The sequence below is a fragment of the Choristoneura fumiferana genome, chromosome Z (genome assembly GCF_025370935.1).
Source record: "Choristoneura fumiferana chromosome Z, NRCan_CFum_1, whole genome shotgun sequence".
NCBI classification, from domain to species: Eukaryota; Metazoa; Arthropoda; class Insecta; order Lepidoptera; family Tortricidae; genus Choristoneura; species Choristoneura fumiferana.
In genome coordinates this window covers 32521519-32547704 of record NC_133472.1, presented here as the reverse complement: position 1 = coordinate 32547704, position 26186 = coordinate 32521519, and the positions used below count along the sequence as shown (strand labels likewise).

At 36.9% G+C, this 26186-nt stretch overlaps 2 protein-coding genes across 4 annotated transcripts in view; both read left to right on the top strand.

Moving 5' to 3' along the window:
* The first annotated feature begins 2963 nt into the window (after positions 1–2963).
* Positions 2964–4035, top strand: LOC141439574 (uncharacterized). The gene is made up of 2 exons (XM_074103865.1): positions 2964–3231; positions 3442–4035. The coding sequence occupies exons 1-2, from the start codon at positions 3100–3102 to the stop codon at positions 3616–3618; spliced, it is 309 nt and encodes a 102-aa protein (XP_073959966.1). The 5' UTR covers positions 2964–3099; the 3' UTR covers positions 3619–4035.
* Positions 4036–4846: 811 nt separating this feature from the next.
* Positions 4847–26186, top strand: part of Imp (IGF-II mRNA-binding protein) — a gene marked incomplete at its 5' end in the record, with an annotated part of 34845 nt that continues 13505 nt past the window's right edge. For 2 of the 3 annotated variants that reach the window (XM_074097211.1, XM_074097219.1), the window contains 2 exon segments: positions 4847–6072; positions 21430–21600. In XM_074097211.1, the coding sequence (XP_073953312.1) occupies positions 5978–6072; positions 21430–21600 (266 nt within the window). 3 annotated transcript variants of the gene reach the window in all.

Sequence of the window (26186 nt, the reverse complement as noted above, 5' to 3'; positions counted from 1 at the left end):
CAATGGTGAAGCACACCCGACTCCGCTAGCCAATAGCTCAGAGAAGTGAAGTTCTTGCTTGTTCGTGGAATAATGGAAAATTGGAAATAATTATTTATATTACCTACCGCCTAGGAACACGAATTATACTTACCTGTTTAATTTTTTCATAATATCAAGAAAGAACGGCCCACCGACATTATTCAATAATTTTAGCACGTCTATAAGTAGTTTCGTTTGAAACTAGAGCCAAAACCGAACCTTGAGTTTCCGATTCGACAAGAAAATGCTTCGATCGGACACTAACATTCGTGTGGCGGGCATTTGTTGCGTAATTTAATGTGTCAGTGACCACGGCTAGATAAGATATTCCGGTGTGGCCTCGCCTCGCCAACGGTCACGGCCGCGGCCATCGTCATTGTCATTGTGCTACGTTTCACGCTATAATATTTCCTACTGTCAAAATCCTTAGTCGGCGTAGGTGCGTTAATTGTTTGTTCATTAATGAATTGGCCTTTCTAATTAGAACAATAATTAATTATTGACTTTATTAGTATGTTAAGTACCTATAATTTGTTTGTATATATGTAACATAAATTGAAATGCTTAAATTATAGCAAAATAAAAAGACCGTCGTGCCAGCCGCATATAAAGAAAGTTGATACAAATTCAGAATACACCCGAAAAAAAGTACTTAATGAAATGACACGTTCTGAAACGCAATTGTTAAACATTGTTTAATATTTAGGAATGCATCGCATTGGTACTTATTATTTTTAACAATAATATTATTAAGGAATTAAATTAATAGTTGTTTTCATTCATTTTTTTAAGTACTTACTTTTATAGGTAAATTAAAATAATTTATAATAGAAAACTTATCTACTTATTCTAGTTATAGAAATATTACATTTATTTTCTTCCATATTTTTCTCGCTGTAGTGAGATGAAAAATTGTTTCGCGCGGCTGTGAAGTACCTTGTATGTACTTAACCCTCTGCTACGCTCAGGATTCTTGATTTGAACCACTCGCTTTGCGCGTGGGTAAATTCTAGAATACTTGGCTTCCTCGGGTTTCACTATTTAAATAAAAAACCGGCCAAGAGCGTGTCAGACACGCCCGGAATAGGGTTCCGCAGCCATTACGAAAAAATTTAGTAATATTTTTCTAAGGATTTCGTATTTTGTACGGAATATTCCAAGTTTATGTTTTAATGAAAATTTGCACTTTAAAGTTGAATATTTTGCAAACATATCACTGAATCAAAAAGTCGTTGTAGCAACCCCCTAATGGTTTTAAAAGACCTTTCCAACGATATCCGATATTGGATGAGAAAAAAAAATCACCCCCACTTTACGTCTACGGTACTGTAATTTTTTTTTATATTTTTTATTGTACCATTTTGTTGGCATAGTTTACATATAAAAGCAAAGCCGCGGACGGATAGACAGACAGACATGGCGAAACTATAAGGGTTCCGTTTTTGCCATTTTGACTACGGAACCCCAAAAATGTACCCATACATTAATTAGATCATAATTGCAAGGATATTTAACGCATATATGCATTAAAAGTAATGGAAAATCTGGTAACTGGTATTAAGTCGCGTAAAAATAAGCGGAATCGACAAAATTCAGTTTACGGCCTCTAAAACTGATACTAGATCGCCTTGAATGATTAGTAGTTTTTCTTCTTAAGATTGGTTTGTCCCACGAATGAAAGACTGTTTGTCGTATTGTCATGCAAAACGTTAATGTGTCGCAGCCTAGTCGCAGCGTATAAAGCGTGTCGGCTCGACTGTCGGGTGAAGATTTCTTTAATATTATCGCGTATACCATCGCGTATCCGGCGGGATTATTCAATGCAGCATTTAGAAAAAAAAACTTATGGGAGCCACTGTGTACTTGGGGGTGGGATACAGTTAATCGGCCAAAAGTTGCTGGTTGTAAAGAGTACATTGAGGGTCAACTAAATAATAATTCTGTCAATATATAGAAGTGATCCAGTAGTTAAAATGATTTTATCTAAACCTTGCGTAGATAAACCAGCGTAATCCTATCAAGTTATAGGTGCTCAATAGGTACTTTTGGCCAAGCCTGTATGTACTTACCTATTAATGTTTTCATGATACTACATCATCCTCTAATACGGTATTTGATTATTTTTAGGGTTTCGTACCCAAATGGTGCCAACGGAACCCTATTACTGAGACTCCGCTGTGTGTCTGTCAGTCGGTCCGTCTGTCACATGGCTCTATCTCTTGAGTTGTAATTTGTAAAAGTTTGAAACTTGAAATTTACACAGATTATGTATTACTGTGGCCGCTGTAACTACAAATACCTACCAACTAAAAACAGAATACTTAAAATAAATATTTAAGGGTGGCTCCCTTGGCATTAGTTGGCATACAACAAACGTGATTGTTTTGCCGTTTTTTGCTTGATATTAATAACGGCCCCAGGTATGTATAATCACTAAAAATAAATAATTAAATTAAAATAAATATTTAAGGGGGGCTCCCATACAACAAACTGTTTTTTTTGCCGTTTTTTGCTTATGTATGTCTAATTTCACAGTGTTTGTAACCTAACTCCTCCGAAACGCCTATGGGCCAGATAGTGACATAGGCTACTTTTTTTCCCGGGATAATGCAGTTTCCGAGGGAACAGCGCGCGATAACTGAATTCCACGCGGGCGAAGCCGCGGGCAAAAGCTAGTGAAATGATAAATGTAAGTAGCAAGTGATCAATCAACAAATCGAGTAATAGGTATAAAAATATATTTCAGTCAAAACTATTTAAAATAGGTATAATAGGTAGCTAAGTAAGGAGGTATCAAAATCGCAATCAATTTTTTCACATTTATTTGTCTTATTTTTTTTAAGGAATTCTTAATTAATCTAATAGGTAGGTATATTTTATTAAGTAAGTAATATTGGTTTATGCGTCAATTTTTCTAATCTAAAAAGACGTCAAATACCTACCTACCTACGGTGTCAATGGAGGCAAAAATAAATGGTTTAATGGTTGGCAAGTAGCGTTGCGGTAGTATTGTTGTGTAGAAATGAGCGAGTTATGGTGGTGTGCGATTAATCGCGGTGCGCCAGTCGCCCCTCGTGCATGTGCGTTAATGCGCCGCCGCCCGCGCCCGGCGCGCCCGTCCCGGCACAGTCTTGTCTCACGTCGCCTCGCACCAACTCACTAATAATAATTAATCCTTTCCTTTATTGCTACCAATTACATTTTAGGCAGGTAATCCCGTTTCCTTTTTTTTCTATTTGTTCATTTCCCTTTTGCTCTTTTTTTTTTTCTGGTACTGTCTGTTAAAATAGTGAGCCGCGGTTTGTTGGATGGTCGGGATTGGGAATTTGGGAGGCACGGAACGAGGGTTGTCTACAAAACTGAGCTGTTTGAAGGGCGTTTTCTCTCCTTGAATCTACGTCTCGACTACTTAATTTTAAGGTGAAGCGGGACACGAGGCGGATGACGCCTGTACCAGACGAAGTAGGCGGTGCCGGGCGACCGCCCTCCGCGGGCCCCGGGCGAACGCTGTGGAAAACGCATGGGCGCGGGGCGCCGTGGCACGGACCTAGTAACAAATGTACTTCACGAACTGCTATTGGTTTTAGTGATAAGTGATTAGACTTTGCTTCACTAATGCCGATAAGATAGGTACCGGTTAATCTAAGAAAAATGAAAATGTAAGATTCAATTTAATAGGTCCGCGTCTGAGAGCGACAGCCGACTAAAACTGACTCACTGTTTTCTATATAGTGATAATTCTGGTAAAATGAGTAGGAAGGACAGGCAGGCGTGCGCGGTGCGCGTGATAGGCAAGTAGGGTAGGTAGGAGTAATAAGAAGTAATCCCGGATTTTTAATCCCACGGAAAAAATGAAAACAAAGTTTCGTCATTGTCAGTGACTTTTCAGGGGATTTCAAGGTATGGACCCGCTAGAAATATTATATAAAGTTCTGTTGTTACTATATTTTTTTCTATTTTCGATAAAAGAGCCGTTTTTACGGGAGACAACTTATAAGTCGTCTTTCGTTTGACCGAAAAGTACTTGGACCGGAGTCCATCCTTTCATATAACGTAACAATGCACAACTACAATAAAAATATAACAACAATGTCGACAGTAAAATAATACCAGGAACAATAACAGGAAGAGTCGCTGGAAAACGATTACGAATTCAGTCTCGAATGTTAGAACATTGAGTGACGTCTCCGTCTCGCGTCGAGCGGCCCACAGCTTAAAATAAAAACCCGGGTGTAATACCAGGACAACAAATAAATTATGCATACGAAAACAGTACTCTCTTTGTAAATAATGTAATATATCAGTGTAAATGCCAAAGTAAAGATTTTCATCAGTAAATTACAATATTTTATCTAGATTAAGAAATGAATGGAAGTTGATTTCTGGCAAATGTGGGAAGAATAAAATATCTTGAATTCTGCAAATGTTTTTTGATAGCGGCAACACCTTTGTTAACATTTTTTCCATTGGGAAAAGAAAATAAATCGTGCGTGCGAGTTTCGTTGTACCTATTGCACGCAGAGGCTGTAAATTTATTAGTATGTGTATTGATCATCAACAGCAATGCAAGTCATCATCATCATCATCCCAGCCTATATATGTCCCACCGCTGGGCAGTCCGTTTCTCACAATGAGAGGGCTTGGGCCGCAGTTCCCCCGGGCCCAGTTCAATATCGCGGAAGTTGTAGGCAACCGTAAATTTTAAAATACTCTAGTGGTGACTTGTTCATTGTGTTGTGGCGTTCTAAGGGGAAGGCCTTTCTTTAACACTTGACAATTCCGACTGATGATGACGATAAGTATTGGTTTGGTTGGTTGAACTAGTGCCTTAAACGCTTAAAAGCAATCAAAGCGTTTCATAGTAATAATAAATACAGCGTCTATACCTATCAACGCACAGAAGTGTTCAGGCAATGGGTAGAAGTCAGAAAAATGTTGAAATGGGTTTGAGGCACTGAATATGTTTACGGTTAAAAAAAAAAGGTTATCTTGATGAGACTTTAACTTTCAACTACAAATATGTATAAGAAATATCACTTTTTATGAGGCAGATGCTGCATTTGAGTTCAGTCCTTAGTTCGTGTGGTAAGCGTTAAATAAAAAATCCTAATTGAAAAAACACCTGTTACGAGATTCGATATAGTAAATTAAATCGATAGATGCGCCTCACTGGTGTACTGTACCGCGCTCGCCCCTCGGGCCCCGAGCAGAACCACGCCCAGCGCGCGCATTCTCCAACAAAATCCGCACGAAATGGATGCACAGAGAATCGACTCGGCGTCGTTCTCGTTCGCGTTCGTTTAGTCACACACGTAGAGTGCCACGTCAGTTGGAGTTGGGGGGACGCAGCTCTACTCTACTCGGTTCAGTTGAGAAGTGATCTTGATAGCCTGCGCACCGAACGCACGGCGGCGCACACGTGCAACTCGCGTCCATCCCTTCCCTCCGAATCGTTCCCCGAGCGAGGCCGCCGCTCGCTCGGCGAAGCGACGCCGCTGTCCGCCGATACCGCCAGCGCCACCACGATCACATTCCGTTTCCGTGCCGTTTTATCCATTCCGATCGGCGCTGTGCCCACTTCAGACCACGCGTATTATGTAATACGAAAATAAACAGATCCATTGAATCCCAAGCAACCACGTGTAGTAACTCTACCGGCAGAGGCATAACACCGGGAGAAACAAATACACACGCTACGCATTAGTTCAGCGTTATCGCATTATACTAATCAATCACTGTTCTGAAAGCGCGGCATTATTACAAGGCAACTGATAAAATTAAATAACCACAACCAGTGAATATTGGGCGATATAGCCCTTGTAATTGTTACCGCTACGCAACAAACCCAGGATTTTAACTGACGTGATCAATTTTTGTTAACAAGTGGTGTCAATTATACTCGTTCTAATCGTACAGTATTATACCGTTCAATATTTGTGTTGATAATTGAAGTGCAATGGCCAACTCCGTGGAACAGCAATTTAGCGAGCTCAATCTTTCACAAGAGGACCACGATCAAATATTTGAACAGGACGATCATCAAGATCTAAGGTTAGTAGTAAAGTGCCCGATTGTCCGAAGTTACTTTGTTGAAAAAATAAATTGGGATTGCAGGCATTTTTTTATTGTATTATTGAGGACATATCTTTACTACCTATAACAAGTCATCATAGGTAATTACTTAGTTTAATAAAAATAAGTCAAGAAATTGATACTTAATCGACAATATAGTGTAACATTATTAACATTTTTAGGGGCTGTTTCACCATCCATTGATTAGTGTTAAGTGACGGTTAAATGTGATGCCGTCTCTATTTGTTTTGTTCGAATAGACGGAGACGGCATCGCATTTAACCGTCACTTAACACTAATCAATGGATGGTGAAACAGCCCTTAGTGTTCTTTTAAGCGTGCGCAAACAATCATTTTATCACTACGAATAAATAAATAAGTCAGGAATTGTAAGCATTATAAAAATGGAAACTGTGTCCTACTAAGTGTGTCCTGGGCTAAGGTGCGCATGCGCGTCATTTTATTTTGACTGACATTTATTTGCAAGTTTAGTGAGCTCACGTCAAAATTTTCGCATTTTTGATTGTGAGCAGCTCTAACTTACCATGCCAAGGTGTCTTATGAAGTGGTGCAGGAACAATGCAAAATTAAAATGTCCAGGGACCACTTTCACTAGTAAGCAGTCGTAAATTAGATTTATATTAAAAATGTTCAAATATATTATCAGTTGGAGATGGTTAGTAGGTACTATTATATATTCTGTGGTATTATGCAAAAACAGGTCTGTACCAGCCAGCACAAACCTCTGAGTAAGTTTTATAAATAGCAGTCACAGAAACGATTGTGAATAAGACTACCGTAATTAGCTGATTTGGCGCTTACTCAGACGTTACTCAAGCAATTTGGGCACAAAATTAACCGCTAATAGCTGAGTAAAGCAATATAACACATGAATAAGTTTTGAATAATTGTAACGACAAGCTGAGTATCTTCTGCATAAAAGCATTTTGTTCTTTTATGCAAGTATTACAGCTCTGTTATCCAGAAGATGAATGAATGATGAATGAACTATATGCTTAGTCCTTCAAAGCTCAGATATTCAGATGATACACAGCTTTAAGCTTATTTCAGAACATTTATCAAGAATTATTCGAATTAAATTGAAGTTGACATAATCGAACACAAAAATAAATTAAAAGTGCACGCGTTGTTTTGGTGAGTGACAGCAGCAGAAAATAAATGGCCAAATTTTAATGTCCTAGCGGTAAAAATTTTATACGCTTATTTGTGCTAGAAATAATAAATTGTAGGTGCGCATGCAACTTTACGTGTATTCATATATACATTTCGTGCAAAATTTTACGCGCTACCTGATAAGCCAGGTTTTTGAGAAATAAACAATTTCGTCGTTGGTTTGTTTTTACGAGTGAAATATTTTTATGTTCTTATACCATTTGAGGGTTCAAAAGTTACCTTGTAATACTTTTTACAAAGATATTATACCGATTCGTTATCATAAATGAGTTTTCGAGTATAAAATTCTCCATCATTTAATAGGTTATGTTATTCATTATGGCGACGCTCATTCTGATAAAGTCTGCTTGCACAGCGGCTCGTCTAATGTCTGCATAACAGACCTTATGTGTCCACTTATTCAGATGTTCTCTGGTTAAAAGTGGTCTGCCCACAACATATTTTCGATAACTGTTTCTTATCATACACACTCGTAATATAAATCAAACAATTAGGATTCAGTCATAAAATAAATGAAAATCCACAGTAATATTTAGCATTTTTTTTTGATAGGCGGCATTTACACAACACACTTTAATATTAAGTATAAGCGCGCGCACGAAATCGAAATGTCAAACTGCTAGCCGCATAATTGCTGACAAATATTGCAAAATAGTTCTGCTAGCTTTAAAAATGTCTACTTTTCGTGAATACTCAGCCAACTTCTGCATAAGAATCTGTTACTTTTGCTTTTACCCCAGTTAGCTGCACATGACAGTAATTTCGTACTTAAAGCGGCATAAAGTAGTTATAACAGCTACCTTAAATTCTGTTAACTAACTATATGCTTTCATAACAGGAACCACACCCTACTTTATACAGCAGCTGTGTAACTGTCAAGATGTGGTGTGTAATACAGCTAAAAGAGAACAGAACTTCAATTATTTAGTACTCTGCTGGATAATAGAATCTTATACCAGTCTTATACAAAAGGTTACACAAACTCTTGAGTAACAGGTCTATTTATGATGACTATTCAGCTTTAAGAAATAAAATCGGCAAATTACAGAACTAACTCAGCTAATAGCATTATCATAACAAAAAACAACTTTAATACAGAACTTGGCAATACACACAGCTATACATATATAATAAAGCTTAACCCTGCATAAGGCTAAATTTTGCCAGTTATATGACTTGTGTGCTGCTGGGTAGTAGTGATGTAACCGAATGTCATTTTTTGAACATTCGCGAATGCGAATGCGAATATCTGCTACCGACATTCGCGAATGCGAATGCGAATATTCAGTTTTTCGTTTTGGCGCCAAAATGTCTATGGCAGTTTTCGTTCGAACGAAGTGCGTTCCGTTTGTACTTTGTTCCGAGAATACCCAGTTTATACGAAAGCATCCCAAAGTAAATAAATAAATAATACAAAATGAATTAAGTGAAGACTGATAATGTGATTACGAATTAAGTATTTTTTTTGTATAAAAAAACATGAGAAATGAATGTATTTTGATTTATTAACCTATCTATTATCTAATAATTGTATTTTTTCCGATTTCATATTCGCAAAAAAATTCGCAGAAATTTTGCGAATGCGAATATTCGTTACATCACTAGTCTGTGGCCTATAGCTAGGGTTGCCACCTTTTTTAGGGCAAATAAAGTAATTTTCATTTTTTTAGAAGGACAAAATAAAGTACACAGAATAAAAAAAAGAGTATTTATTATTTCTCCTTAAAAGTGGATACCAGTTTATTAAGTCTCATAAGTACTCATAACCAGTAACGAGCCAGTAAGATAAGTTTTACGTAAATAGAGTATTTTAGCGTACTTTATTGGTGTCCGTAGATTATAAAGTACGCCTACATGAAAACGAGGACAATACTCTATTTTAGAGTACGGGTGGTAACCTACCTATAGCTCACATAACGATGGGTCCTATGTATAAGGGCCAGTGTTTTTTTTTAATCTTGAGTTGTGCGTTAGAGTATCTATAAACTATATATATTTAGATAGTGGATTAAAAAAACCTGTATTTAATTATTTCGAGTTTCATTGACGTAAAATGGCTGAACTAGATGCAATTTTGACGTAAAAGGGCTAAACGTACGTAATGTGATCGTACCTATTACTTTTAAAAAAAATTCTGAACGTAATTTTATGTATGTTGTATTTTGGGAAACGTATTTTTTACCAAATATTTTAAATTTGAACGCGTAAATGAGCCAAAGTACCTACACATAGATCTTTTACTGACTTTTTGAACACAAGTTTATTTCCGGAAATTCACGTATATGGCCGTATGTACAATAACTTTAATTAAAAAATATTTTAGTAAGTACAGTTTATTCGTTGTGGTTGAAGGACAGAGTACTATTAGCTAGTGTCCAAATTTTAGAAGTCTCGGATACACCATCTCTGAGTACGACAGTTTTTTACTTTGGAAGCCCGTCCTGTAAAGTAAGGATTTTACACTTAAGCCTTTATACGTCGATAATGGAAAGACAGTTTCCTCACCCCTCTTCATAGGTACTTTCTTCTTTCTTGTATCACCCAAATAAAAGGTAAAAATCTATCCAACTGTCAGTTATCACAATCACGATTCATGAGATACTGATATATAATAGTGACAGACATACAGACGGACAGTGGTCATATTAATAAAATTTGTCGTCTCTCAAAATGACACTGAAAGAAAACGCAGTTTAATTTTGCAAGCTGACATTGTTTGTTTATGACAGTCGTTCTTAAGGTGCGAAATGCATAAATATATTTTGAATGGAATGTCCGAAAAAGTCCGATTTGAATAATTCAAAAAGTAATCTACAGGTATTGAAACCGTCTGAATATAAAATTATTTATTGGATAAGGATTAATACAAATTTATGAAGAACATGGTCTGATTTTAGTCGTCATTTCTGTCAACTTTGAAAATGTAAAAAAATAGTAAAGTGACATAACTACAATAGTTTGACATATGGTATGGTATCGCGAAGTTTTTTGTAGACTTGATGTAGGTATTCTTTAATATCTTAAATATTGTTTTTGTTCTTTAATCAATACTTTCTACAGCGCGTGCGATGAAAGATGTTTGATGGCAACTTTTTTTAACACTTGAGTTACATTATTGTAGCTTTTAAACGGAACCCTATTTTTTTCTGCTAATAAATATAACCTATGGCACTTTGGAATAATTCAGCATTCTAATAGTGAAAGACTTTGAAATCGGTCCAGTAATTCACTGAGTTAATTCGTTTCAACTCTCTATAAATCCCTACGAAAAATAATTCTCTAGATGCATAACGCCCGAAAAATCGTTCCACGGGATACCTACCGCGCGGGCGGGACTTAAAATACCACCGCACCGCGCGTCGCGCTAGTTCGGCGTTGCCAACTTAAGTCGTTAACACTCGGCCATCTATAACTACTCGGCCGGCAATCCCCTACGCCGCGGACTGCAGTAATTAGTCCATGGCCAGCCACAATGGTCGGTATAATCCGGGGGTACCAAATTCCTTTTACAGCTGGCTTTAGAGGTTGATTAATGATAATAATAAAACGATTGATTGCCATCTACAAAGTAAAAGCATTTTTTTAAATCTTATTCTTAACTATGTCAAAAAACATTTACGTCCGACCGAAGGTACCTTTTCAAATACGTTAATTATTTAGTGTTTGTTGAGACAAAATTATAGGTAAAGGTCAACCGTTAATAAGTGTTCTTAAATTAAGACTATTAAAATTAATCGTAAGTTATTAGTCGTTTTCAATGATATCACTTAATATCACTAAATATTTTACCACCGACGATAAGGTACCTTTTCGTTTATATAGTGATGTACCAACTTTTTACTAAACTTTACCTTGAATTTTGAGACTGAAAAAACTATTTTTTTAAGATTTGTTGAGTTAATTTGGTCTCATTGAGCTATGTTTTAGCGTACTAAATATAAACGTTTGTTGAATTTGACTGTTTAATAGCATTTATAAAAAAAGCTTTTTTGTTAAAGTAATTTTTTTATAAATAAACAACGTTTATTCAAAACGGAGTAGTTCTTATTTAGTGTCCAATTACGCATAATATTTTTTCCTTCGATAAAACCCAATGGAAATATACTATAAATAGAAAATGAAGTAAAAATCCATCAACCTTTTTTTTACTTTATGCACTTTGGCAAGGTAAACTATAGGAAAAAGTTGTCCAATTACAAAATTGTTCTTGAAACCTGAAAGCTCGTACAATCTACTCCTCAAATAGCATGTTATCTATGTAACTTCCAACAACAACATACTTTTATTGGGTGTATTAGTTTGAATTCAATTTTCTCATAATCACCTTTTCTGGCTTTTGAGATTCAACATTTTTTTCATAATCTATTAAACCTACATGCTGTTTCTTACATGGTTCGATCTCAGAATGAGAGATTATGAGCAGTCAGACCCACGGTACCCCAGATAACGCCACATTTTATTTGTAGTATTTGTTGTTATAGCGGCCACAGTCATAATAATCTGTGAAAATTTAGTGTAAGGTAAATCTTCAATAAGCCCTGTGACACCATTACGGCGGACAGACAGACAGACAGACAGACAGACAGACATACAGACAGCGAGTTCAGAATAGGGGCCCGTTGGCACCCTTTCGGTAAGGAACCGTAAAATTTCTATCGTATTTCGAAATACATATATTGATACGACCAGTTTTCGTAATGTGTTACATTGTTGTCGTGTTTTGCGAGCCATAAATGAGTCTGTTGTTGTACATTTAACAACAGACTCATTGCGTTGCCTATACAGGCAGTTTTGGGTATTGGGTTTAGGTTATCTATGGCCACATTTTCAAGCAGTGTCGTGAAAAATAATTATTTGGATATACGGGGAATTTACTCGCTAGCAGCAACATGCGTAATGAACACTGGCCTGGACAAGACGTGATATTTTGCTACGCGTTGTTGTACCTATGTGTATAGTGCACACGTTGGTCGTTGGCTAGGGTTACCATATCTCAGGATTTTGCGACTCTTCTCAGGATTCCGGCCGAATTTTTGAAATCTCGGGAAATTTCAGGATTTTTAGAATTCTCAATTAAATAGAGGTTTTTTTTACATATACTCAGCGGAAAAAATTTGGCCCATCCTTCATACAAAATTACCGATTCTGCAAATTTGAGGGCCAGATTTTTTGCCGCTCAGTATATTTTTATTTAGAAGTAACAAAATCAAAAAATAATCTTCCTTATAGGACATAAATTAAATCAACCGACATATTGTGGTCTCGTTACGTTTTGAAAGAAATTCTGATATTGTGACAAATTATCAGGATTTTTCGGCGGAAATCAGGTTTTTTCTCCGGACTTTTGAATTTTTCATCACCCTAGGCACGGCTGGCGCTGCACCTGCCGGCAGGTGGGCCGCACGCGCCGCCGACGTTTAGCTTAACTGAACCAGTTGTTCTTTGTCTTGAAAACAATCTATACAGATAACTGACGTATTATTAACGAATGATACTACGTACTTAATTAGCCCGAATTAACCTTTAGTTTTGAAACTCTTTGAAACGGCTATCTTACGAAATTTGTAGAAAGAAGAAACGCGATAATTTAATAAATAATTCATAATCTGCGAATTTCTTAGAAAAGGACTGGAATGAAAGATGATAGGACAGTCGGTAAATATAAATCTGCAGAGTAGGTCATTCGAAATTTGGTTTAAAGACGTTAATTATGTTGCGTTGCGTTCAAGGCTTTGTTCATAATTTGAACGGCCGTGTCATAAATAAGTATGTACATAAGAAAAGTATGCGTTTTGAAAAAAAAATCTTAGGGAAAATGAACCAATGGAGAAGTGCACGTATTGTGTAAAAAATAAAAATTTATTTGACATTCTTTTACGAAATACATTTTTTAGGGTTCCGTACCTCGAAAGGATAAAACGGAACCCTTATAGGATCACTTTGTTGTCCGTCCGTCAGTCCGTCTGTCAAGACCCTTTTTCTCAGGAATGCGTGGAGGTATCAAGCTGAAATTTATATCAAATACTCAGGTCTACTGTCCCTTGGAGCTGTGAAAAAATCAAACTTCTAAGCCATCGCAATCAAAAGATACAGCTGTTTATGCCTAAAATTTCCGCAAACTTTCGAAACTCTCAAGGGAATCAAAACCTACAGGGTACTTCCCGTGAACTCAGAATCTTGAAATTTGGTACGAAGCAAAGTTTGGACGCACATGTAAAGGAAAAATTGCGAAAACCGTTAATTTTTAGTTACATCATATAATAAAAATATTTATACGGAACCCTCGTTGCGCGAGTCCGACTCGCACTTGGCTTGTTTTTTTTTATAATATCCGCCTGGCGAGAGCTCTACGCGGGTTGCCTTTTAAGTTGTGTCGTTTGGAAAAACTAAAGACAATTTAAGAGTTAAATGGTATATATTGTTTTTAGGGTTCCGTAATCAACTAGGAACTCCTTATAGTTTCGCCATGTCTGTCCGTCTGTCCGCAGGTAAGCTCAGAGACCGTTAGTACTAGAAAGCTGTAATTCGACATGAATATACATATCAGTCACGCCGACAAACTGGTACAAAAAAAAAAGTAATTTTTAGGGTACCTCCCATAGACGTATTGTGGGGGTGATTTTTTTTCTCGACACCCTATATTGTGGGGTAACGTTGGATAGGTCTTTTAAAACCATTGGGGGGTTGCTAAGACAATTTTTCTATTCAGTGATCTGTTTGCGAAATATTCAACTTTAAAGTGCAAATTTTCATTGAAATCGAGCGGTCCCCCCCCCCCCCCTAAAATCTAAACTGTTGGGTAGGAAAATTTGAAAAAAATCGGAATCGTAGTAACATAAATAAAATTAATATTACTTAGACGAACAGACCTTGCTTGCCAGGGTGACCGAAAGTGAGATGGGCCTGTCTGTGTAAATTTGTAAATGTCTGTGTGTTTTAGTTGCCCTCACTGGTAAATATGAGTTATCGATAACCATAGGTACTGTTTCCCCGGTACCCCGTATATCCGATATCGTCATATAGGTACTTAATAAATCTTAAGGGTCAGATCACCCGCGTTTGTTTTGTCATACGGAGCAAGTTCATACATTTTCTGCGAGTGCGAGTAAAAAAACTATTTATTCATTTATTTTAATTTTCCAAACTTACAATTATCATTACAGGTTACATACCCCATGGACTAATTTAGCTAAAAATACACAACGACAAATATTTTATAAACGAGGGGTAATATATTGCAGAACATCAAATTTCCATCAGCTGCCCCCCTTGCCCCCCCTGGGTACGCCCATGCATATAGGTGGATAGACACGTAAAGGGGAGAATGGGTTTAATTCTCGAGTTTTACACTGCTTTTCACTTGGAATTCATAAAGTATAAAAAAAAATACTTGTTGTTTTTTTTGGTTTGTGGCTGTTAACACCTGATTTCCGTGGTCTTAAGGTGGTTTGCCACCGGCGAGGCGAAACGAGAATTTAAATTTGTATGGCAGGCAGCGCCCGCGGCGTCTCGTGGCGGGCGCGCGAGAATGCATACAAATTTCAATTCTCGTCTCGCCTCGGCTCGTCTCGCTTCGCCGGTGGAAAATCACCATTAGACGAAGATTTTACTTCATGCACAAGAGCATATAAAGTCAATTTATGTCGCCTAGATCCAGCATAAACACAAACTTTACGAGCATTAGAAGGCGTTCATATAGCGATGGCGAGGAAATGAAATAGGTATCAACAGTGGAAACAAATTGTTAACTTACTACTTTGTATCTTTTATTGATCTATTTTGATTGATTTGATTGAGTTTTAGTTTTATATCAATTAAAAATTATAAAAAAAAATGTAGAAACTTCTTTGTGGCTGTTTACACTTGCCTTGCCTTGGTGCTATTGCCTTGGTCTTAGACGAAGATTTTATTTATGTCTCCTAGATCCAGCATAAATACGAACTTTACGAGCATGAAGTGAAAACAATATTTTTGCGTAAAGTCAAAATTAGTGAGCGCGCGGTGTAGAGGCTGCTGCCGGCTGTCATGCTAGAGCTAGAGAACCTTTCGGTTCAGGTGCCCCGGAGAACGTACACAAATGTATGGTTTCAAATATATGGTAGCAAAATTTACAACGTAAGCTAATGTCACCAAATGATATAGGTGCGTTCCCGGCAGTGAATACATATGTTAAGTTTGTCAGTGGGCAGCTAAATAATTTTGTTTTATTCTAGTTAAATATGGATTGAATGATAATAAGGTTGTTACATTATATTTAACTTGATAACTTAAAGTCGGGTTAGTGAATGGTTTGTTATTTTTTATCAGTGAGCGCGGGTGGGTGGCGCGGGTAGCGGGCGGTCGTTGTGCATTGCAAGCAAGCTCGTTCTGAACAAGCGTCGCGTCCGCTCGCCGCTCGCGCTCCTCGCACCGCTCCACTCAGTCACACGGCAACATTCGCAGTCGCGCCACAGGTTCCCTGCGAAACTTCCAATTCATCATTTACGGCCTATAGCTTTAAGGAATTTTTACTGTTCCCAATTGTGATATCCTCTTGTTCTCCGTTATTCATGAAAGATTAAATATCATTGTCCCTTTCCTTAATTAAGTGGTGCTATACCTATCTAGATTTAACTGTCTTGTGTCTCCGCGTCGAGCGCGTACTGTTTCACAACCGGCTCATGGCGCACAGAATGGCGAGAAACCGCAGGTATGGTTACGCTACCTATTGCAATATAACATTCATCGGTCGTTGACAGCATTACTATGTTCGATCGCAATGGCTTTCTTTGGGACACACATATTACACATAGCCAGAAAGATTACTTTGCTTCGAAGATTGGTTTCTAATTCTTAACAAGTTAATTGAATGCACATCAGCACGTGGTTCGTATTCGTAAAATAAAATGGCGGCGGCGCCAGCCCAACGCGCGACGCTGGCTTCCTCCATGAATCATTCGCGCAGAAACCGGCCGGCCGGCTATTGATAATAAGCGGGTCTGTTTTAGTGAGCACTGCTGCACCTCGCTATAGGTTATGCATGAGTTGACGTATTGCCTGACGATATTACTACTTCAAAACTAAGTAAGTAGGTTAGGTACACTGTATGTTACATATACATTCTGCATCATACGTATCATAATTGAGGTTAGTATCAACAATTTCCTGTGCTATTAAATCGTATATTGCTATAGTCGCGAAATTACAAGAGCGGATCGCGTTTTCCTGTACTACCTAGTACTGTAGGGTTGCATAAGAATCTAACTAATATTATAAAAGTGAGTTTGTGAGTGAGTGAGTATGTTTGTTACTTCTTCACCTTGGAACGGCTGGACAGATTTGGATTAAATTTGGCAAAAAGTTAGTTTATAACCTGGATTAAAACATAGGATACTTTTTATCCCGATATTCCCACGGGACAGGGATAAAATCTCTAAATAACAACCGCTGGGCTTAGTCATGAAATTTGGTAAGTAGGTAGCTGGACGTCTGGAATAACACACAGGCTACTTTTTATCCCGATGTTCCCACGGGATAGGAATAAAACGTCGAACTTATAACCGCTGGGCTTAGTCATGAAATTTGGTAAGTATGTAGATAGCTGGACATCTGGATTAAAACATAGGATACCTTTTATCCCGATTTTGCCACGGGATAGGGATAAAATCAACGTCAATGAAAACCACTATCTAATTTTAGGGAATTCCAACGAGAATTTAATTACATCCCGGAATTTCAATTCAACTGCTGTATCTAATGATTTACGCGTGCGAAGCCGCGGGTAAACGCTATAAATAATAAATAAGACTAGCGTAATTTTTGAACAGTTGTATTGTATTGTAAAACTCTTTATTGTACATTAAAATTAAAACACATGAAATAAACAAAAAACAGGATAATTAGATGAACAAAGGTGAACTTAGTCCTTAAAGGGGTCTCTTCCAGTTAACCTTTGAACGATTGACAGGATATATATTAGACACACTTGAGTCCAATGAAAAGATAAAAAAAGAACCGGAATTTAAAATTTAAATTTAAAAAAAAAATGGGTTCTGTTTTTAATATTATATTATATCCTCCTAAGTCCTCGCGTACTTTATAAAGGACTAATTATAATTAACACTAAGAATAACGGCCGAATGTACTTTATTAAGTACAAATTGTTCATTGAATAAAGAATCCTAAGAGTTTTGAAATAATATCCAAAATAAGAGTAGGTCAACCACGTCTAGGTCTTAAGCACTAAGTTTGTTAAAAAATGACGACTCGGGAGGATATATACCAGTAGCGTAGCGTCACATATTTCCGTGGTAAAGCCGAAGTAAAGATCGCCCATATTCTTATCTTAATGTTCATTGTTTTAGGGGCAAATTTGTTGACGTATTGATTTGAGATACGAGATTTTTTTCAAAGTAGTGACGATATGCGTGAATAGACGGGATGGACTTTATATCCTTATTTTCGCTGAATGCTATTAACCGGTTGTGTATTTTTAAGTTAGTGACGCGAATTCAGTTTACAGGCATTAGAAGTGTAAAGAAAGTCAATCCGTACATCGATCGAAAGTACATTGCATCGTACTCGTAATGGCAAAGATAATTATCTACTACCGAAATGTGTTGAGTACCTATAAATAAACCTATATTATAATTTATATGCCTGGGATGGCGATCATATCCTACTACGATGTAAAAATATTAATTATGATATTTATAGGTTATTATGATATTTTTATAATAATTTTTTATACTTACCTTTAAATAATATATTTAGAGTAAAAAAAATTAAGAAGCTACATTACTTAACATTATTATTACTGTTTTTTATAACTGGTACAACTGGATCTTCACAAAACGAGCCTCCTCGTTTCTTAAAGGGCCGGCAACTTATCCGTAACACAGCTGAAGTTATGGATGTCCATGGGCGGTGGTAATTGCTTTCTATCAGGTGACCCGCCTATTCGTTTGCACCTATCATACTTGTATATAAAAACATTAAATAAAAAAAAAAAACCCGACTGCCAAAACTAAAAGGAAGAAAATAAGCCAGTGGTCTAGAACTCTGTTAAGGAGCTAATTTAAAGTTCAACAGTCTGGACCCATTACTAAGAGTTTTTGAGCGTCGATTTAAACTGGTCCCGATCGTTGAACTTTAAATTAGCTGCTTAACAGACTTCTAGACCTCGGCAATTTTCTTCCTTTTAGTTTTGGCAGTCGGGTTTTTTGATTTTTTTAAATTTAATGTTTTATTTTACACTTTTTTGATATTTATAGAGTAGAGGTAGATTAAAAGTATTGTAACCCATATGTATTTATAATGTGCTAATTATTAGCTTTCATTTGATACCCATATTGTTACAATACAAAATATTTTTTTTCATTCCTCCGCCATATTGTTTTTCGCAGACGCCATATTGAAATATTATATAGCCTATGTCACTCCGACAGTTATGACGAATCCAATGATACCTCATATGTTAAAATTTGTCTAGCCGTTTAGGCTGCAGCGAGGACCAAAGAAATGGACATACATACCCACATACATACATACATACATACATACATACATACATACATACGCTCGAAAAACAACCCTCCTTCGGGCAGTCGGGTAAAAAAGTAATTCGTAAAGGCAAAATGTATGGGTTTGGTGTTCATTATGGCATTTTTTTTACCGTAACGTCAGTATTGGGCAATATGTAACCTTTCCACAGATTACTGATTGCGGTTACCTAGTGCCATCCACGAAGACGCGTGATTTTGACAAATTTAGACATTAATGACATTGTTATAAAAACCACGGCACGCGTCATCGTGAATGAGTCTACCTATATACTAACAACTAATATTGTCTAACAGTATGTTACTATAGAAACGGTCTTTGCAATCATTATCTTTACCATTGATACCAGCGATACTATCAATATCAATACCATTAACAAATAGTTAAATGATAGCACCGTTAAAACTACTTGTATATTCTGTGCCGTTTTTACATACCTAATCCGTAACACGCCATAATTGGTTAACTTAAAGGCCTTTCTAGATTTTTCTGTAAAACAATATTATATTATTTATAAGATAGATACGGATCGAAAAAATAAGATGGAACACTTTGCTATAATTATTTAAAAGAGTATACCTTTACTTGCCCGAATTTCATGTGCTATATTATTCAACCGTCATAATATTGTTTCTTATAAATTCATTTTCACTACTCATTGTTTACCATATTAATCAAATGACAGAATCTTTGTTTCCCGTAATCACAAAGATTACGTTTGGTAAGAATTGCGACATTTGATTTGTGCGAGCGAGCGAAGCGAGCGAGCAAGACGGTTCGGAGCAGAAGCGACTCGGATAGGTTAGGTTCCGAAGGCTAAGGCTATAGTAGCCCGAATAATAAAGATAATAGATAGATTAGTAATAGAAAAAAGCAATTTTAATCAATCATTATCAAAATAAACACTGTAGTATGGCGTTTGAATATTCTATTAAATAATATTATTGCACTTATTAATATGGAAAACAATACGTATTGCATTCGTATAATTAGGGCATCTAATTTTCGGGAAAATAAGAATATATCAAATAAATTTTCTAGGAAACGAAACATTCGGGCAAATGAAGTTTCGAGCATGTGAAGTTCGGGATAATGAAATTATGGCATATAACTTTCGAGCAAACAATAGATAACCATTTAAAAGGTGATGTAAAAAAAACATGCAAAAATATTATCCACCGGCAAGAAAAAATTGTTTATTTCTTAGTTTATATATACAAATTAAATAAAAAGATATAGCAAATGGCAACGTGTCATAACAAAATGCAAAATAAAAAAAAAACTAAAATGGAATGATTTTGTATTATTTGTAAATAGACGATTTAGCTATGTACGGGTATGTAAAATAATTATATGTATATACGTATGCCGTATATCTGTACCGTATAGTCCCGAAATCTGTACCCGTAGTGGGGACGGTACACGTGATCTCGACATGGCCGTACGAACGAAACGCGTACAATCGAACCCCAGTTGTGAATGGCGCTCGAGGGCGAGGTGGGGAGAGCGGAGTGCATTTCCCGACCGCGCCGCGTATCGGGCTAGCGGGTGTCGGACGGGCCCGAGCCCAACCCGATGTGCAGGCTTGCTCAGCCATATTATTACGAGTAATATGCGTTTCCGATGATGTCATATGCGCTCCGCCATTTTGTAGCCATAGCCATGGTGGGTGAAAGAATAAAAGACTAAATAGGTTTTTAAAGCATTGATATCTAGATTTTGCTCATAGTGTATGTAGAAAAACGATCAGGCACCAACAGCCACGAACAGAAAGTTTATAAAATGAAGGTCTTGATATTAATTAAGAAATAAACAAAAGTAGATAATAGTAATTAAGTCATTATAGTATGTTCTATTTACACACGTAAATAAATGCTCAAAAAATACAACGTACCTTACCTAGTTCATTATACAGCCACAGTGTAAACATGTTCATTTCCTTGCAATTGAAGTGAAAAGCAGAGTGCCAACTTGTTCATAAAACTCAATTTACCCTCGACTTAATCAACGTCCCTTTTTGCACTCCTACAATCTACTATTATTAGTGTGTAGATAATGAGAACATTCTAATAATGAGAGTCGAGAGATAATGAGGTCATTGATTATCTTTTTGTAAATGCACAAACAAAGTAAACACCACAAAAATATTTAAATTCCAAAGGTAGGATACGGTATTGTAATCTAAGATATGATGTGCTCTGTTCAGCTATTAGACAATGTTTTAATTTGCAATATTTTCAATCCATGGTGTATATAAGAAAAAAAGATGCAGGTACTGTTTCTATTGATTAATATTATTTTTGGAAAAGTATTCGCAATACCTGCTCCAAGCAAGTAATCCAAGATTTTTTTGTTCATTTCATTCGCTATCTCATTCAATGCTTATATACCTAAGTTCAATTATAAGAAAATGACATAATAATGTCTTTGTTTTGCTATCGGCCAACGAATGTTCCCCCATAGACAACCAGATTCAAAATGATCCATGGATTATGTACTACATGACTGGTTTAAAATAATGTTCGTCAGTTTTGAGTATGTAAACGTTTATTGGTGTTACGTAACGAGTGGTCTCATTGGTGGTTCTGTCGCTTCTCGCAGCCGGTCATCCAAGGTACTCATCAGCGGGCTCCCGCTGCATGTCCGTTTCGACAACATCGAGCCGCTGCTCTCGCAGTACGGCAACGTGCAACATTGCGACAAAGCCAACTCGCGCGACGCCAGCACCCAAGCGGTGTTCATCACGTTCGAGACATCGGAACAAGCGCAACAGTGAGTACTAGACTGTTTGATGCAACTATTTGGGATGCACTGCATTGTTTTCACTGGTTACATTGTTTGGTCTTTCCTGCTACTCTTTCATTTCCTTTCCTTAATTCACTTTACCTCTACCTTTTTGCTCTCTGAATTTGTGCATGTTTATTGTATCAGCTTACACTGCTCTTCGTGGTCTTTTTAATTGACAGCTGATGTCATTTGATGTCACCCTAAAGCATGACGGGGATTATACCGGAAAATCGCTTTCCAAACTTCCCTAACTTTGCTCAATCAATTCATTTACCTGTTCGTCGATGGCGGCGAAGTGCCCTCATGGAAGGCGCTCGTTGGTACTTCGTTCTTTGAAATTGTGGCCAGTGGCCGGTCAACGTCTATTTTAACTGCGATTAACTCTGGCTTTAAGGTGAACGTATTAAAGCTGTCTTCGGTATGATAATCTATTGAGCCTTTAAAAAATAGTACATTACTGCCGAGGCCGGGAAAAAGCAATTCGTGGATGAGTAGAGTTTGACGGACGAAGCGTAGCAGATTCCGTTAATAAATACGAATTCAAGAATTTCCATTTCCGCTGCGCCGTGTATAGTGCTTTTCTCCAATAATGCGAGGAAATCAAGAAAAAATATTAAATTTAATGCTTGGGCACGGTTTTCAAATTATTGCTCTTATACTTTCCTGCGATATACTAAATTTGTTTTTTTAATTCTTAAAGTACATAACACGGCTCATAATGTCATTTCATTAGAAATAATAATGTAATTAAAAAATGTATTATATCAATAAAAATATAAAGTTAATGCAAATCTAAGAACAAATAATAAGTCTGGTATTGTAACTGCGCTATAAGCAAGCATGCATACCGTGTCCTAAGCGGGTCCTGCGCTAAGGTGCGCATGCGCGTCATTTAATTTTGACTGACATTTATCTCACGTCAAATTTCGCACTTTTCATTGTGAACAGCTCTAAATTATCATGCCAATGTGTATTACAAAGTGGTGCTGGAACAATGCAAAATTAAATTGTCCTGGGATCGCCTTCAACTAGTAAGTAGTCGTAAAATTAGAATTATATTCAAAAATGTTCAAATACATTATCAGTTGGAGATGGGGTCAGTATTATGCAAAATCAAGTTTGTGGTCTATGGCTCAATGCCAGTTGCCTCACCCCTCTTCATATTTTCTTCTTTCCTGTATCGCCCAAACAATAGGTACAAACCAAACAGTCTTTATGTTTTTCACGAATTACATTTTTAGTGTAAATAATATATAAGATACAATAGTTTAATATCAAGTGCTCGTCACCTTTTACGAAAGATTGCTTTTTCCGATGCAGAGACGTTCATTATTCAAGAGTCCTGGTGCTTCACCACCCGTTCCATTTCACCATATGCATTTCGAGAAGCATAAATTGGTTAGCAACTGTGTTAAAATAATTAAAATTAAACCCGTGAAATACTTGTTATTGAGTAGTAACTACGACGGACGGACGGACGGATGGATGGATGGACGGACGGATGGATGGATGGACGGACGGACGGATGGATGGACGGATGGATGGATGGATGGACGGATGGATGGATGGACGGACGGATGGATGGATGGATGGACGGATGGATGGATGGATGGATGGATGGACGGATGGATGGACGGATGGATGGACGGATGGATTTACGGATGGATGGGATGGACGGACGGACGGACGGACGGACGGATGGACGGACGGATGGATGGATGTGGATGGATGAAATATTTCCTCACATTGTTTGAGAAAAGCACTATACAAACCTCGGCCAGAACAGGGATTGCTGGACTCGTTTTATCCGGCCTCGTCTACGACTCGGCCGTCTACCCCGAACTCGTCCATCAATCCCTTACTTCATGACCTCTGTACTATTTTATTCGTAGATGCAAATGAAGCTTTGTATCACTAAACTACGGTTTAAAGTCTCTCGGTCGGTCGGTCGTTTTAAAGTCGAATTACGGTTTCTCTTGTTTACTGTAATTTTCATATGTTTTATGTACAGTAAGTGTAAAAAATATGAACTTATTCCAAATTTCAAAAATAAGTACCACAGACTCTTATTCCGACGCAATAAGGCCGGTAACATATTTTTGAGTGGTTCGAATAGATACTCATTTTTGCACTTGACTGTACAATAGAGTTACAATACAATACAAATACAATAAAGTGCTACTGAACGCTTTTTAGTTAACCCGTCACGTGTCCTAGATACTAGATTAGTCCCTAACTTTTTTGTGCGGGAAATGACTACCTACTGGTAATCTCTAGGACATTTTCCGCACAAAAAAAGCTAGGGACTAATCTAGTATCTAGGACGCGTGACGGGTTAATTCACCAATTTTCTTTTGTTACCATATTTTCGGTTTTATTTGGGCTTGAACTGGAAATATTATTATTAAAAAAAAAAACAGTGACAATGTTCGAGACATTATTAAAGACTGTTTATTCCTAAATTAAATTTTAGACTAGGACTAGAAATTTGATCTGCAGGAATATTTATTTGGCTGTTGAGATTGACTTATTGTATTCAAAACGTGAATTTAAAAGTGACAGTCTATAAGGAAGAACTTCGCCGCGGACTATGTTTGCGACAAATAGATGGACATTTCCGAGCATATTGTAGAAAAAATGATATACCTACAAACAAGGTGGGTGGGGCTCCGAAGCGTTTCAAGTTTCAACCGAAGTTTAAATTGTGTTACTATATAATAGCCTAATATGTCAGTCAACCTAAAATCCCAATCACCATAACCACGTGTGGCGCGGTGTGCTGTCGCGGAACTAGAATTGATTTTAATTCCTGCAAATTTTATCCTTACATTTTCTTAATAGGTACACGGCAACCGTGATTGAGACGCGTCAGAGCCCCACTCAAGTGTGACGGACATGAAAATTAAATTATGAAGTTACACAATTAATCAGTTAGTTGATCATTAGAACAGAAAAAAACTGCTACTAAAGAGCTTGTTGTTATATGTAAGATGATAGATGAGGCAGTATTTGATGAAGGGGCAGTAGTAGTTGATGCTCCGTTTAAGTAAAGATTGTTAATAATAATCAGTTAGAAATGTCAATATTATCAGTTATATTATCATAATCAGGCAACAGGGTACTTGTTTTTGTACTCTTGGGACATGTCTGATTAAAAATGTTAATAAAACGACATGCATATTAATTGAAATACTACTTTATTATCATTGTTGTTCGAAGCGCAGGATTACATGCGCTAGTGTGACAAGTCGCTTATTCTCAAAGCGAATCTTAATTCGAGTACTATTGGTAAATTTTGCAGTGACTAGAATGGTAGGTCGTACTTTGCATCTGAAAACAATGTAACCGTTTGTATCCGTAAGATTGCTTCGCTGGCACACTTATCTAGGTATGTACAGTACAGTCGGATTAAAAAAAGGTTCGTCACCCTAAGATCTCAAAGTCAAAGTCAAAAAAAAATTCATTCAATTTAGGCTATATCAAGCACTTAAGAATGTCAAAAAAAATCTACCACCGGTTCGGAAAAACCTCTTAAACAGATCTATTTATTTTCCTTTGCTCAGTATGAGCGATAATCTGCTTTACCGATTGAGTAGGACATACTGCGTCAACCTGCTAAACATAATCAGGTGACCATATCAACCCTACCACTACACTTTGGCACATACAAACACTGACAATTAAATTGAACATTATTTGATTGAAACTTTTACAAAGTTGTTTATTAAAAAGGTTTTGTATTGATATGATGATATATGTTAGAGGTGTATACTATTTTGACCCTTGTTGATAGTCAAGTAAGTATAATTTTGTATGCACTTGTCTACTTAGTACTTTGGTTGCAAAACGTACTAAGAGTCTATGACTTTGTAAAGGAATCAATTTAATAACTGACGAAGGTTTTGCTACCCCCACTGTACTTTGTGTACTTTATGCAGCTGTTAGTTGTGTTTTTTAATGTTACGGATTATACATTAAATGGAATACACAACATACTTTCAAGTATGTATTGTCGTAGTTGTTAGACCGTGATCTCTTAAATTTCGGAGTTGTTTTTCTTTAATGAGATGGATTCTTAATAAGGTTACCTGGGGCGAAAGCAATATGAGGCTAAAGTAACTTGAATTGAAGTTTCTCTCAATGTAATGGTTTTTGTAAAAAGATCCATTTGTTGGAGCGTAGTAAAATCATTGCTTTATTAAATAAAACACAGATGGCGTTCCTAGATCGCTCACTGTTGTACCGACAGAGCAAATGTTATCAGCCGCTATTTTAAAGCAACGCTTTGAAGTGTCGTGTGTTAATTTTTGTTTTATAAAAAATATTAGAAGCCGTTTTCTGGAAAACACACAAGTTGGTCCTAAAGATGTGTAAGTGCTTTTGGTATATTTGTTTGAACTGTAGGTCTTCCAATTAATATTTTATTCGCATAGTTACATTAACCCCAACTTTTCGGGTACATGAGGTTATTGCGACTAATTCAACAGTTGCAATAGCCCCATAGTTTTTGTATGAAAAATGCCATTCGCTAGTGATTTCCCTTGTCGATATTTAGATAAATGAATTTCACA

Coding starts and splice junctions, on each gene's coding strand:
- LOC141439574 (XM_074103865.1), top strand. CDS start 3,100: ATGTGCGTTAATGCGCCGCCGCCCGCGCCCGGCGCGCCCGTCCCGGCA. Junction 3,232..3,441: donor ACCAATTACATTTTAGGCAG/GTAATCCCGTTT, acceptor CTTAATTTTAAG/GTGAAGCGGGACACGAGGCG.